The sequence below is a fragment of the Alosa sapidissima genome, chromosome 7 (genome assembly GCF_018492685.1).
Source record: "Alosa sapidissima isolate fAloSap1 chromosome 7, fAloSap1.pri, whole genome shotgun sequence".
Classification (NCBI taxonomy): domain Eukaryota; kingdom Metazoa; phylum Chordata; class Actinopteri; order Clupeiformes; family Clupeidae; genus Alosa; species Alosa sapidissima.
Window position 1 is genome coordinate 22,025,440 of NC_055963.1, and position 13,998 is coordinate 22,039,437.

Genomic DNA, 13,998 nt, shown 5'->3' on the forward strand with positions numbered 1-13,998 from the left:
GGATATGACTATGAGCGGAAGTGAGTGTGTGTGTGTTTGTGTTTGTGCTGTGTTTATGTGTCTCTTTTGTAAATGCACTCATCTCTCTCTCTCTCTCTCTCTCTGTGAGTGTGTGTGTGTGAGGCTGATTGATCTCATGGTTGTGCTGCAGTGCTTTGACCATGGCGTGCATCAGAGGCCTGCTGGGTAATGCAGTGTGGCGAGCCATAAGTGGAAAGGCTGAGGGCGGAAAGGACACTGTGTTTCACACTCTCCCAGCCCTCCAGGCTGCTGCTGGAGTTTCCTACTGTACGGACATTAGTGCATGCTGGGAGTGGAAACTGACAGAGGGACTGTAGTTTATCCTCGTTAAACTCAAATATAGAAAAAATGACAAAAACAAAAATCACCTGTTAGACCTTGTTGCTTGTTGGAGGTCCATGATACAGAAATTGAATAATTTCCCATACTATACCTAGTGTCAGATTTTGTTGTTACATTCTGGTATTTATTTTTAATTGTAATATTGCAATGTTAGGCCTATGGTTGTAAAAAGGTAATAGTAAAACAACTGTTGCATTGTATTCTGATTCAACGTTGTTTATTGATTTTATATTGATTATTGAATCATAGGTTTTGTGGAAAGGGAAAGTCCTTGTAAATATCTTAATGTGTGCTATTACAGAGAGATAACAGAGAGGAGGGAGCAACCCATGCACTAGGAAAGGGACCGAGGGCACAGAGGGGATTGCAGTTGCTGATTATAACAACATCCAATATCCTTTTGTGTTGGAGAAGCACACATATAAATAGATAGAGCAGATTGTTTAGTTTCCAATAACAGTTGAGGTCAAGGTCATTTCTATTTTATTGTATTGCATATTTGACCAGCACATAGTAAAAAAAAAGTTCTTGTCCCATAGGGCCCATTCTTGATCTTCTGTTTGAGTGGGCCTTATTCCACACTGTTCGATCTTATCATTTATTATGGTGGCCAAATCTGACCTTGAGGAAATGAGGTGGCATTTACTGGGGGTGGTCTTTGGCCTTACTGCTTACTCCATTTGCCCTATAATCAGTCAGTAAATCCCATTCGCAATCTAATGATTCTGCAACACACACACACACACACACACACACACACACACACACACACACACACACATATACACACATATACACACAGCCCCCCCCCCCCCCCCCCCCCCCACACACACAGATATACACACACGCACACACTCACTTTGACTCTCTCTATATCTCTTTTTCATCCACATGCACACACTCACACACACACACACGTTCTCTCTCTCTCTCACACACACACACACACACACACACACACACACACACACCCACACACACACACACACAGGCACGTAGTAACCGGATTAATAATTCAAGAACAATTAAGTCAGTTTGGGAATCTGTGGAGAGTTCCAAGACAATGGGGCTTCTGGAATTAGGTGCTGCTGCAGTTGTCCTTTCAGAAAGTGCTGCGTATTATTGGCTCGGGGAGGGATGGGAGGGGATAAGGGGACGGAGGGGCTATTAGTTGGACAGGTGTGATGGCTTGGTTCCGCGGCCCGCTGGGCTGAGTGGAAAGGCCAGTCCCCGTTTGCCACCGCTCCGACGGAAAAATTGAGGTGTATGAAAGGACAACCTGCCTGACCATTAGGACGAGTGCCTTTTCAAGGTTAATAGTGAGGTCCCCACAATTCCATCAAGCCTTTTCAATTATGCACTGACCGTAAAGCCGGACACACACAAGCTTGTTGTCAAAGTGCGGAGTGAAAGGAATGCGGTGCACCACAGACAGAGACAGAGTTCAATTACGGCTCCCCCGTTGTGCTCCATGAATACCGAAAAGGTGGCTTTTGCTGCAGGTGTGTGTGTGTGTGTGTGTGTGTGTGTGTGTGTGTGTGTGTGTGTGTGTGTGTGTGTGTGTGTGTGTGTATCTGTGTCTGTGTGTGTGTGTGGAGGAAGTAGGGTGAGGAAAGTCATCGAAAAAACAATGGGTGTGCTGTAATCGAACTCTGAAGACGCATTGCACCACATATGCCCGACTAGGGGCTCACAGGCATCTACAATCACCCACTCAGACAGAGGCGAGTGGTGCTTCCTTTTAATTCAGACTGGAGACTCAACTGAAGTCATTAACTATTTAAAGATTCTGATTATTCCTTAAACTTGCTGTTGTCTCAACCACTCACAGTCCACTTCCGCGGGCGGAGGCTTAAGCCGCAGGCTTCACCTCATAATCGTTAGGCCCCCTCTGGCTACACCTGGCCTCCCTGACACCAGAGGCTTCCCTGTAAATGATGGAGTTTGCTGCCACTGCCTGGGAGGGCTATGGATATGAGAGGCATGTTTTGTCCTCTCCGTGCTGCTCAGTGCATTTCAAAGCGCCCAGTCGTAGCTTTGGATGAATAAGGGGTAATCAGTCATGACTATCCTGGGGGGATGATGTTTTAATTGTGCTGCCAGGGGGCTACAAAAACACATGCACAGAGCAGGTAGATAGATACAGTAAATGGATAGATGGATATATAAATATATATATATATATATATATATATATATATATATATATATATATATATATATATATAGATAGACAGATAGATAGATAGATAGATAGATAGAGATACTTTATTTATCCAGAAGGAAATTAAGGTGTCCAATAGCTTACAGACATCATACACAGTCATATAACACCCACACACACATGCATACTACAAAAATACAAAGGAAGATATCAATAGTGTTCCCCTTACAGTAAAGTTAGATTGTAACATGTTAAAGGAGTGGTGTGGAAGAAAATGCAGTGGTGCAATGGTATCATAGTGCAAGAGAGTGTCAGTGCAAGTACATATAAAAAATAGAACAATCATTACTTAACTATAGACCCTTTCAACAATAAAAACAAAAACAATGCTTGAACATTCTATTTGGTTCCCAATCTACTTCCTCTGCATTAAGATAACATATGGAATGTTAAAACGGAAGCCTTGTGGGGCCAACTATGATGCTGATAATGGAACTCTCTTGAAAGGGTCTATACATAGACAAAAGTAAAAGACTTGAAGAAAAGTTTAAGTTAAAGTTGAGAACTGTCCATACAAGCAAAAAGACAGCGTGGTGTATTGACCTTGCAGGCAATCTAGCAAAATGGGCAGGTGGCTAATATAGCCAGTAAGGTACTCAAACAGTGGCAATCAGTCCAGTTCAGGGTAGTTTATGTGTATGAAATGAAGCTCTGTATTCTTGAAGATTCTCTGCTGTTTTGGGGTGTGTACGTGTAAAGAAGGGATTGATTTTGTAGTTTTGTCGGGCTCTTCTTTTCATTCTGAAATGTCTGTGTTTTTATCTTAATACGCACAGCCACACAAACACACACACACGCTTGTCGCCTTGCTAACATCTGCAGGGCATCTCTGTATGAGAAGAAGTGCCATGTTTCAGATGCCTTGAACTCGTTTATTGAATGTAAATGCAGACTCCTCACCGCCTCACACTGCTTGGCTCTTTCATAAAACCGGCGGTGCTGTCCTGGCATATCTTCAAAGGCTCCCTCTTTTTCTGTTCTTGATAACAGGCGTGGCTACTCACTTCAGCAGAAAGATTTCTTTTCCCCGAAAAAGAATATTTAAAATGCAATACAGCCGTTGAAGGTCTCCCAAGAGACCTCTTTGAATGTTAAACTACCATGAGAACAGCAACTTTATGAGCTCTATATGGAAAAGATGTGAAAAATGAGAATAAGAAACTAATGTGTGAATATTGTATGTGTTTATCATTTGACTGTATAGGGGCATTCCTGGGAAGACATGCGGGACCATCATTCTCACAGCCGAGGAGCTGGGGAACTGCAGAGTAAGTACACGGACCCCATTCCTCATTCTTATGCATTTTTATGCACCTTTCTTTATGATGCCATTATAATGGAATGTCTGCTCAGAATCCTATACGTTATCACACGTGCTACACAGAGTGGAATGGTAGGACAGTTAACAGGACTGCTCGTTACACAAGTGTTGTATGTCTAAAGCTCGATTCCGGAGTGTGGATGTGTATTGCCATGCAGATGTGTTTTTCGGCCACTCCCTTCTTGCCGTGGAGACAGGCCTGTAATGGCTCCAAGGCGTTTAACTGCCAGCGATGCTAATGGCCCCAAACTAACGGCCATCGACTCCACACAGCAGCAAATAATAATGGGTATAAGCTCTGCATGGCAGAGTGGCGGCGGCGGTGCCGGAGAGCGAGGACGTCTGCAGGTGACTGATCAGCGGCACTGTAGGCACTGGGATGGTGTCCATTAGATAAGGCGCTAGATTTCCCCATCCATTATCTGGGCCACTGGTAGAGCGTGGTTATTGGTGGACAAAGATGCTTGTGTGTTTATGTGTGTGTATGTGTGTGTTGTAACACTGTGCAATTTAGCTAATGTTTTGAAAACCTTTGGAAGCCAGACACAAACACATTGCCGAGACTCATCAACTCATATATATGTTGTGCCACTCTTGGAATCTGTGTGTTTTATTATTTTTTTGTGATCTACTTTTTATTGGCACCATGTATTATCCTCGTAAACCAGACTCTTGACTACGCCAGAGACTTTCTAATGAGGAGACACAGCACTCAAAAAATCCTCCGTAGGAATGCATTGGGGTTAGTTCGTAATGCCAATATGGCAGTTGTCTACAGGTATCCCACTCCTTCTGTGGCCAAAAGTATGTGAAAGATATGTGAAAACATTGTGACAATCATGTAGTGTGATCTCCCCGCTGGGGTAAGGTTGGTGCTGTGAAGCCTTGCACACACATGCAGTTCTGCCCGAAATAGATGCCCGATAACTGCCTAAAGTGCGTTGCAATATGGCCGCTGAGTTGAGGGACTTGCCTAAAAATCCACATAAATCCACTTAAGCAAAGATAAAAGTAAAAAGATGTCTTGGGGACCTCAAAATTAGCTCTCAGGTCTCCAAAACTCAACAAACCCTTTTCATTAAATAACTGGTCTAAAGTATAAATACCTTTGGCTTTCTGACTCCATCGCTTACAAACATTATCAGATATAACATGCATATTGTGCCATAATGGGGTGTTCAAATGCCAATTACTGGTTCTCCGCCCATCTAAATCTGTTTAGTGTTTTAGTGTTAATATGGCCATACTGTAGGTAAGCATACAGCTGTTGCTATATTGTTCTCCATGAAACTGTAGATGAGGGGTCCATCCACCCCCTGAGGGAACGTACTGTAACTGAAACGCCAGGTGATACTATACATTTTAAAGTTGGGGAGAGCCAGATGTCCAGTGCTTGTGGTGCGTTGCCGGGGAGTGTTTTAACCTGGTTTGTTTATTGTTCTAAATACAGTATACTGCCGCATTAGAGCATCTAGTCTCTTGCAGAATTTTAATGGTGGTGGCAGGGGGATCATTGCACTTAAGAAATTCCAACGGGGGGGTCTCTGTGGCGCAACAGGCTACAGCATTCATAGCGGGTCCAAGTGCCCACGGGGACCCAGGTTCGAGTCCGACCTGCGGTCATGTCCCGATCCCACCCCGTCTCTCTCTTCCCCTCCACCCACCTCCCGTCTGTCTTCACTGTCCTGTCCAAAGCCTCAAAAATATACTTATAAATAAAAAACAAAAAACAACAGGAATCCTGGAATGTAGTGAAGCCGGCAGAGCAAACCACTCACAGATCACACTGAATATATATTACTAATAACTAATATAGTTTCATAGTTGTCTTTGATTGATTTAAATGGGTCATTACAGATTTTAATCAATGTTTTTTCTTCGCTGGAAGTCACGCACCAGATAAATATATATCTGAAATACAGTAGTTAATACACGCCTCATTCTACTGGAAACTTGCAAGATACTTTTGATTCAGCTGCAGCTTCTTCTTCCTCCACATGTGTATGTTTCTGATCGAAGGCTTTTGATTGGTTGCTCCACCCTCTCTGGTCAGTTCAAGACAGCTCTGTCTCTCTGAAATCCGCTTCAAAGGACCCTGACACACGCAAGGTTCTCTTTCAGCTGGACCCCCCAGAGAACATGACACCTGTCCAACAGTTTCTTCCTCTCTCTTTCTCACACACGCACACAAACACACGCACACATGCACAGACACACACATGCACATGCGCATGCATGCACACACCTGCCTGAACCTTATTACAAGATAATAATAATAATAATAATAATAATAATAATAATAATAATAAGCTTTATTTGTATAGCACCTTTCATACACAGAATGCAGCTCAAAGTGCTTTACATTTGGAGCATGAGATACATGACACACGCGTGCTGGAGATGCAGATTAGAGTGCGGATCGGGCCGCAAATTTCTGTCCGAACCCGGCCCGCGTCCGACAGAGTTGCGTCCGAACCCGACCCGAACCCGACAGGCATTTTAATTTTTATGTCCGAACCCGACCCGAGCCCGACGCAGACGATGCCTCAGTTATTCCCATGCTAGTGATTAAACGTTCACGTTTGTGGATAGCCTGTCTTTTTAGCCCATTAAACGGAACACACAACAAATTGTCTAATCAGATGAGCGTGCACGCACGCAGGTCACACACAGCGCACATTAACACAAGAGGCCCAAGCAAGCATAGCCTATTGAAATAGAATTCTTGTCTTACCATTGACAAAAAGTCTTGAAATAAACTGCAACAGTCTTTGAAACTACAGTGCCTCTGTCACTGATCCATATGCAGCATCGACGTTAATTGGGGCCTCATCCAGTGAACGAGACATCCAGTGAAAAATCCTCATCCAGTGAACGAGACGACCTTATAGCCTACTGGTAGCCTATGTCTTTACCACAGTAGCCTATGCAACGCAAATAATCTTACAATCTCCTGATAGGCTAACAACTTTTTTTAACGTCACCCAAGACTGTGCTTATGTGCATATGTGCGAAATGTGCATAACCATTTGTTTATGTAGTCGTGACACCGCGTGTGCATTTCAAGCGGCATGCCTAAAATGCGTTGTCACGATAAACAAATCTTGCACACAGGAAGAAAGCTATTAGGCTAGGTTTTTACATTTTACTTTATTCTCAAAAAACAAACGTTTGCATCATGTAAAGCAGACCTGTTATAACATAATAAGGAATTTTAAATGTAAAGCTTCCAATGCATATCGCCCCCATGTGTCCGAACCCGACTACAATTTCTAAAGGTCTGCTTTACATGATGCACACTCTAATGCAGATGTCTTTCTGGACGCTCTGTGTCTTCCGCCCTACTGGCCTCAATGGTGATGTGAACGACTGGCAAATCGGTTTTTTTTACAAACATTTTGACATAAACCATCTGCGCAAACCCATGTGGATGGATATCCTACATAAGCAGAGCTGGATATCCCGGCTTCAGTAATGAGAATGTCTTACCATGTATTTGTTCTAACTGTGCACTTTATATGGGTCGTTTCATTGATTAGCTCGTCTACCAGGCTGGAGGGGGTTGTGCTAATTACAAGCAGCTTGTTTAGTGAATGGTTGGAAGAAGTATGTGGTAGAACTTTTACTCTCTGAAGCCAGAATGTAGAGAAAAAGGATAGAGACAGGGGAGAGAAAGAAAGTGTCAGTCACAGATGAATATAAAAGTATTATAGTGGTCACCACAGAAGGGCATAATGATTCTCTAACAGAGCTACATTCCCGTCTCTTACAGTATAAACTGTTAACTGAGAAGAGGCTTTTGTAAGCGAGCATTGGGTTAGTTTGTTTGTAATCATTTGTAAATACCTTATCCAGATGGCCTCTCCCAATCAAGACAACCCACTGAAGATGGCAAATGTGCAATATAAATGCAATTTTTTGTGAGGAGAAAGCAAGTTAGGGTTAATATTCAGCTGTGAAGCTTGTAAAAAGTATTGTGTATTGATTCCAGTCAAATTACCTGATTGAATGAGCAGATTTGCAGATCAAGCTTTTAATTGGAAATTAAAAAAACATGATTATAAAGATCTGTAATTCTGATTCTAATGATCACTCCCGGCTCTAAGTCATGTAATTAACTGCTTTTGAGAGATCTCTGGTTTTCCAATCACTTTCAATTACACAGCATGGTAGTGAGAAACAATAACAACAGACACTTCATTTTGACTTTTTGTCAGAGAGAAATTAGTATGTATGCGCATGGCATAATTATGAGTAGGTCACAATGCATCAACAGATTTAGAATAAATGTAGACAATGCATGTCTAAATAAAGGGATTTTTTTAATAGAAATTAGGAATAGTTTTGAGAAAATAATCAAATAATCAAATATTTAAGTTATTAACATACAACGCTTAAAGATTTTTATGTGTGATTCCTACTGAGCGCACTAGAGAGTGAAAGAGAGTTAGCCTAGCGGTAGTGTTTGAATTGAGGTGGAAGGGTTGTGTTAGTGGGCCAAAGAGAGTTAGCCTAGCGGTAGTGTTTAAATGTGATTGTGAAAGGGTTGTGTTAGTGGGCCAAAGAGAATTAGCCTATAGCGCTAGTGTTTGAATGTGATTGTGGAAAGGTGGAAAAGTTGTGTTAGTGGGCCAAAGAGAGTTGGTCTAGCGGTAGTGTTTGAATGTGATTGTAGAAGGGTGGAAGGGTTGTGTTAGTGGATCAAAAGTATGTTAGTCTTTGATGGTACTTATCAGCTTGGAGAGGTCTTGGGTCTCTGGAGGCATTTGTACTGTATGTGCTTGAGGACCTGAGGTTCAACACAGAGATCAAAGAGTAAACTCCTCTAATCTACAGGTAATGGGAGGAGTGAGGACATGGATTCATCTCTTTCTCTGTCTCTCTTTCTGTCTCTCTTCCTTTCTATCTCTCTCCCTCTCTTTCTCTGTCTCTCTCTCTTGATGTCTTTGTTTCTTATTCATGTGGTCTCTTTCTCTTCGTCTCTGTCTGTTTCTCTTCCGCCTCCTTTCCCTTCTCACCCTAGTCTCCCCCCAAACTTCACAATGATTCTGTCAGCTTCAAGTCACCTTCACACACACCCCTTGCATCAGTACTCGAGTTGTAAATAAAAAAAAAAATCAGGGGGGATGGTGGACTGGATTTAATGTTTAGGGACAGATCATTTGTGCTGATGACAGTGCATATGGTGGGAGACCAACGGTGTACCCTTTTGATTATTGTTTAAGCACAAAGATAATTATTATATTATATTACTCTATAACAACAGCTCCGAATTGGAGTTGGTCCCCAGGCTGGCATGGCTAGGGTTTTTTGGATAAAATAAGAGGGCAGTCACCTAGCCCATATTCAATTAGAGAAATGTTTACCATTCCAGTAACAAGGTTTCCCTCAGAAATTGTGTTAGTTTTGTTAGTCTTTAATTTCATGGAAGGAAAAGTAATAACTAGTATGGCTTTCCTTGCACTTGCCATTTATGTTATGTTGTAGAATGTTTGGCGAATGATGATAGATAGCGCGATGACATTCAACAACCACCTTTGGTGACAGTATTCCTGACTCTTGACTTACCTTCAGTGCTACTTTGCCCTTTTACTGTAAAGCCGAAGTTCCTCAGGTCAAGCTGCCCTGTGCTTGGCTGTAAAGCTGAATCACTGGCACCAGCACCTGCTCTGCTATGTCGCTGCTCTGCTGTGTCATTATGTGCACGTTCATGTTATTTTAGCCTATTTAATATTCGCAAAAACTAACTGTTGAAATAGTGGTTATATGTCCCCATTCATTGATAAAATAACAGGGGATGGGAAGGGGGGGTGGCCGTTTTAGAAGGGGGATGATTTTGACCATCTTTATTTCAAAGGGGGATGTCACCCCCCCTCAACTCGAGTACTGCCTTGAATACACTCATAGGGCAATTCCATGGAAAATTAAATTTTTTGTAACATCCATAACGCCAATAAAATGTGATGGTATGGTATGATGTGAATGATTACATGAAATTTGAGCATTTGCTATTTTTTAAATGAGAAAAAATGCACAAAAAATGAATGTTATCATTCACATCATACAAATGCCAAGGCATTTCACTGGCGTTATGGATGTGACAAAAAGTCAATTTTCCGTGGAATTGCCCCATAGCATTTATAGTTTTAGTATGAAATGTAAGCAACATTTTACATTACCAGTTACATAGTAACTACAAATTACAAACTACTTTGCAGCACACCAGTTTTGTGTAATAAATGTGTGTAACATTGTGGGCTCTATCTTGCACTCCAGCGCAATTTACTTTGTATACTCACGCTTTTGTCTTTCCTATTTTGCAGTCAGCGCATATTGGAATTTTCCCTCCACAGGTACATGTCCGTAAATTAGGGAATTCAATTGCGCCCACGGGGCCGGTTCAGCGAAAAGAGGGGGCGTGTTCCGGTGCAAACGTTCCCTGTTGATATTTTGCAGTTTCAGAAAACAATTCTCCCACTCTAAAGTCAGTGGCGCAAATTCAGATGCTATTTTAAGGGCGCATGCGTGGCCACAGGCCTGCAGGAATGCATGCTATGTACACCGATCTACAGACACCCTGTGCACAGATGGAAACATTCAAAGCCTTGATAATATTTGTCAGTTTCCCGGTTTTGTTTGTGCATTGGTCATCTAAAAGTACAACATCTACATGCAATATCTTTACAACAACGGCTAATTACGACCTATTAATTTGGACAACTTTATACAGCCCTATAAAGGCTAAAGTTACCTTTAGTTTTGTTCCAATTTACCGTTGTTTATGGCTTTAAACATTGTGTGCGCTTTAACATCAGCCTAAGCATTATTCTAGCTGCGCTAAGGTTTTGACAAGCACCACAATTTTGCCTACCTTGTTGTAGCCCATCTGAAATAACTCCAAGCTTTGCTATGTTCCCTCCATCCTTTCATTGTTTTCAAAAAACATTTTATATCTATGATGGCCTTGAAGTCTTGAGTTTGTGAATTAGCTTAAATCAGCTTATTATGTGCTGTTAACCAGCAACCATAGATAAAGCAGCAAGTAGCCTTGGCTGCAATTTCTGTAGTTGCTGCGTCCATCCATTGTTATTCTCTCTCCTGCTCAAACAAAAGTTGTGCGTGCATTAAGTTGATGATAACGTGTTTACAAACTCTCCTTTACATAAAATATTGTAAATAGCCTACTGTCATGCAGTTAATGGGATACTGTGCAGAGTTGGAAAGTTAGGTCAACTTGGAAACTCTTTCTCGAGACGTGATGTTGAACTGCATGCAGATGCCATTTAACCTACCGTAAAACTTCAAATAATAGCCGAGTCCCAAAATGACGCCTGTCTCTTTTAAACGCCTGGCGTGGCTACAGGTTTGGGTTAAAGGCCGGGCTCCAATAGAGGCCTGGTCTGTTTTTTAGCTTCGGGTTGTATTTAATCGTCTAAAAAAAAAAAAAAAAGCCCAATTTGCACGAAAGATTTGCAATGACACGAAACCGTTGCAGAAAGGAGTTGCAGCTGTGTGAATTAGAGGTTGCACGTCGTTGCAAGCCATCGCAAAGCATTCACTATGTCTGGTCACAGTTGCAAGGTTTTAGAATGTTGCTTCAAGTTGCTGGTTAATAGAATGTTGCAGCTCATCTCGTCGCAAATCTTTGGTGTGATTTGGGCTTAAGCATGATGCAGTCTGTGCACATTATGAGATGGCATTAAAAGACTGCGTTGGGGAAAGGCTAGAGTTCCAAATTGTATAACTTTTTTCAATATGAACTATGCCCATATGTCCGACTTCGTCATCGTTCAATTCATCCCTTGTGTTTAAAATTTGCGGCTAGGCCGATGGTAGCCTAAGCTTGTTTTTATGCTGGCAACAAAACAAAAGGGTTCGTGAACATTATTCTTTATTCTAAATGCGTACTGCCATGGCAATAACGAGAAAGAAATCAGAAAAGGAATTTACCTTAGGTTAATGATGTAAAGTCAAGTGCGCTTCTATAGGTCTGGTGTGTGCGAGCGCAGTTTTGTCTGGTCACAGTTGCAAGGTTTTAGAATGTTGCATCAAGTTGCTGGTTAATAGAATGTTGCAGCTCATCTCGTCGCAAATCTTTGGTGTGATTTGGGCTTAAGCATGGTGCAGTCTGTGCACGTTATGATTACATGACATTAAAAGACTGCGTTGGGGAAAAGCTAGAGTTCCAAATTGTATAACTTTTTTTTCAATATGAATTATGCCCAGGGCATTATAAATCTTCTCACTCTAAGGCCTACCCATACACGGCGCTGAAATTGCGTATTTAGCTGTCTAAATTCGAATCATATGCTGGGGGAGAAATCGTCAGACATCCATGATTTTGTTATTCAGCACCCCTGGTCAAAAATATGTTTCCGCGCGCCTGGAAGTAGGCTGTGATTTGAAATGTAGACGGTTGTCAAATATGCCAAATAAAATACGGGAGAAACATAATATGGTTCATGCTCTCTCATGCTGTTTCATTCATGCCGAAAGGAAGGGAGAATGAAACATTACGCATGTTCCACTTTTGCATAAATAGCCTAATTCCTTAATGGTTTTGGTCAGGGCTGATAATGCAACTGTATTTGACAAAGGACCGATATAGGCTATTTGCTAGTGACAAAATATGAACTTTCAGTGTGATAGGATCTCTTTGTAAATTAATGATTAAAACGTGTTTCATCTGTTCTGGCTATCCCCACTTAATGAACAACATCTCAACACTAAATGAATGATGGTCCATAATTGTCATCAGATAGCCTAGTCATATAGGTAGACATTCAGTGTGTTTGAAATAATTAATTTGATAATATTTTCCATCTTTGCAGAGGAAACGTTTTGTGTAAAGGGAATTAAAGGCCTGTCTCATATAGACGCCTGTCTCTAATACTAGCCGGTGCAGTTTGGCGATTTGGGAAAATAAAAGCCCGGGCTATTATTTGGAGTTTTACGGTAAATGCCCCAGCAGCAGCACAGGAGAGGAGAGCTTATCTGACAGAAGATCTGCATTGTCTATAGTGAGGTAATGTTAGATTACATTGCATCACCATGCATTCATAACCTCGTGATTCAGTGAGAGTGATCCCAAAACATTGAAAAGTGACATTTCTGTATTACATTTTGTCAAGAGGAAAAATCAATAGCAAACTGTTCCCAACTGAATAGTGCTTATAGCGCTGTGAACCGTTCCTGGCTGTGCCTGGCAAATCTGCCATCATAATAGCAATCCGCTATGGAACAAGCGTGCCTGTTGTTAAAGGGAATGTGAGATGACGCTCTGATTGGTTTATTGCACGTTACGCCCAAACCACACCCATAAGTAATGTAGCTACTTCAGACCACCCCATTTTAGATTTGCGGCGGGCGCAACAGTCATTTATCCCGCCGGTAAAATAGCAACAGTGCCCAAGAACCGCCCACAAAGCCACTTGCGTGATGCTTTTTCATACTTCCGTTTCAGATCATTAAGATAGCGCCCTGTGTGTGCAGTGCACCCATGTGTTTGTGTGTGTGTGTGTGTGTGTATGTGTGTGTGTGTGCTTAAAACTAACTCTACTCTAACCCTAATTTCAATTTATTTTATTGTCTAGTGTAACACTTCTTGTAGTGTGCTAGTTGTGTAATATAAAGCATGTCCTGATTGTTTTTAAAACAGAATCATTCCTGCTCTGAAAGTGAACTCAGGCTTGTCACAGTCTTTTATGGTCTGAACACTGCTGGCAAACTCAGCTGCTAAGCTCAGGCAGAGCTATGAAATATTCATAGAGCTCCGTTCGGCCTGATTTTTTTCACCACTGATAGTCTTGCGTGATGCGATGCAGCACAGTAAAAGTTATATTTAGTTCAGTTTGGGTATACTCTTCATTTCATCTGAGGAAGCTAGTGTTCACTCTGACCTAACTCAGGTTAGGCACAGTTGTTTCTTAGTCAGGTGACCGACATTACACATGCATGTGTGTATATGCCAGTTGCTAGTCTATTGAAACAGACCAGCACCTCTCACTCAGGAAGCGGATGTCAGGATTTTCTGAAGCAAATGGTGGTGATTGTCTCTATAACAAAATGCTTGTGTACTCCGTTGGTATTC

General features: G+C 41.8%; 1 protein-coding gene across 3 annotated transcripts in view; it reads left to right on the plus strand.

Annotated features, from left to right (window-relative positions):
• Positions 1-13,998, plus strand: part of cpne5a (copine Va) — a 97,969-nt gene that overhangs the window by 48,806 nt on the left and 35,165 nt on the right. For all 3 annotated transcript variants that reach the window (XM_042098829.1, XM_042098830.1, XM_042098831.1), the window contains one exon: positions 3,792-3,855. In XM_042098829.1, the coding sequence (XP_041954763.1) occupies positions 3,792-3,855 (64 nt within the window). The remainder of the gene's footprint in view (positions 1-3,791; positions 3,856-13,998) is intronic.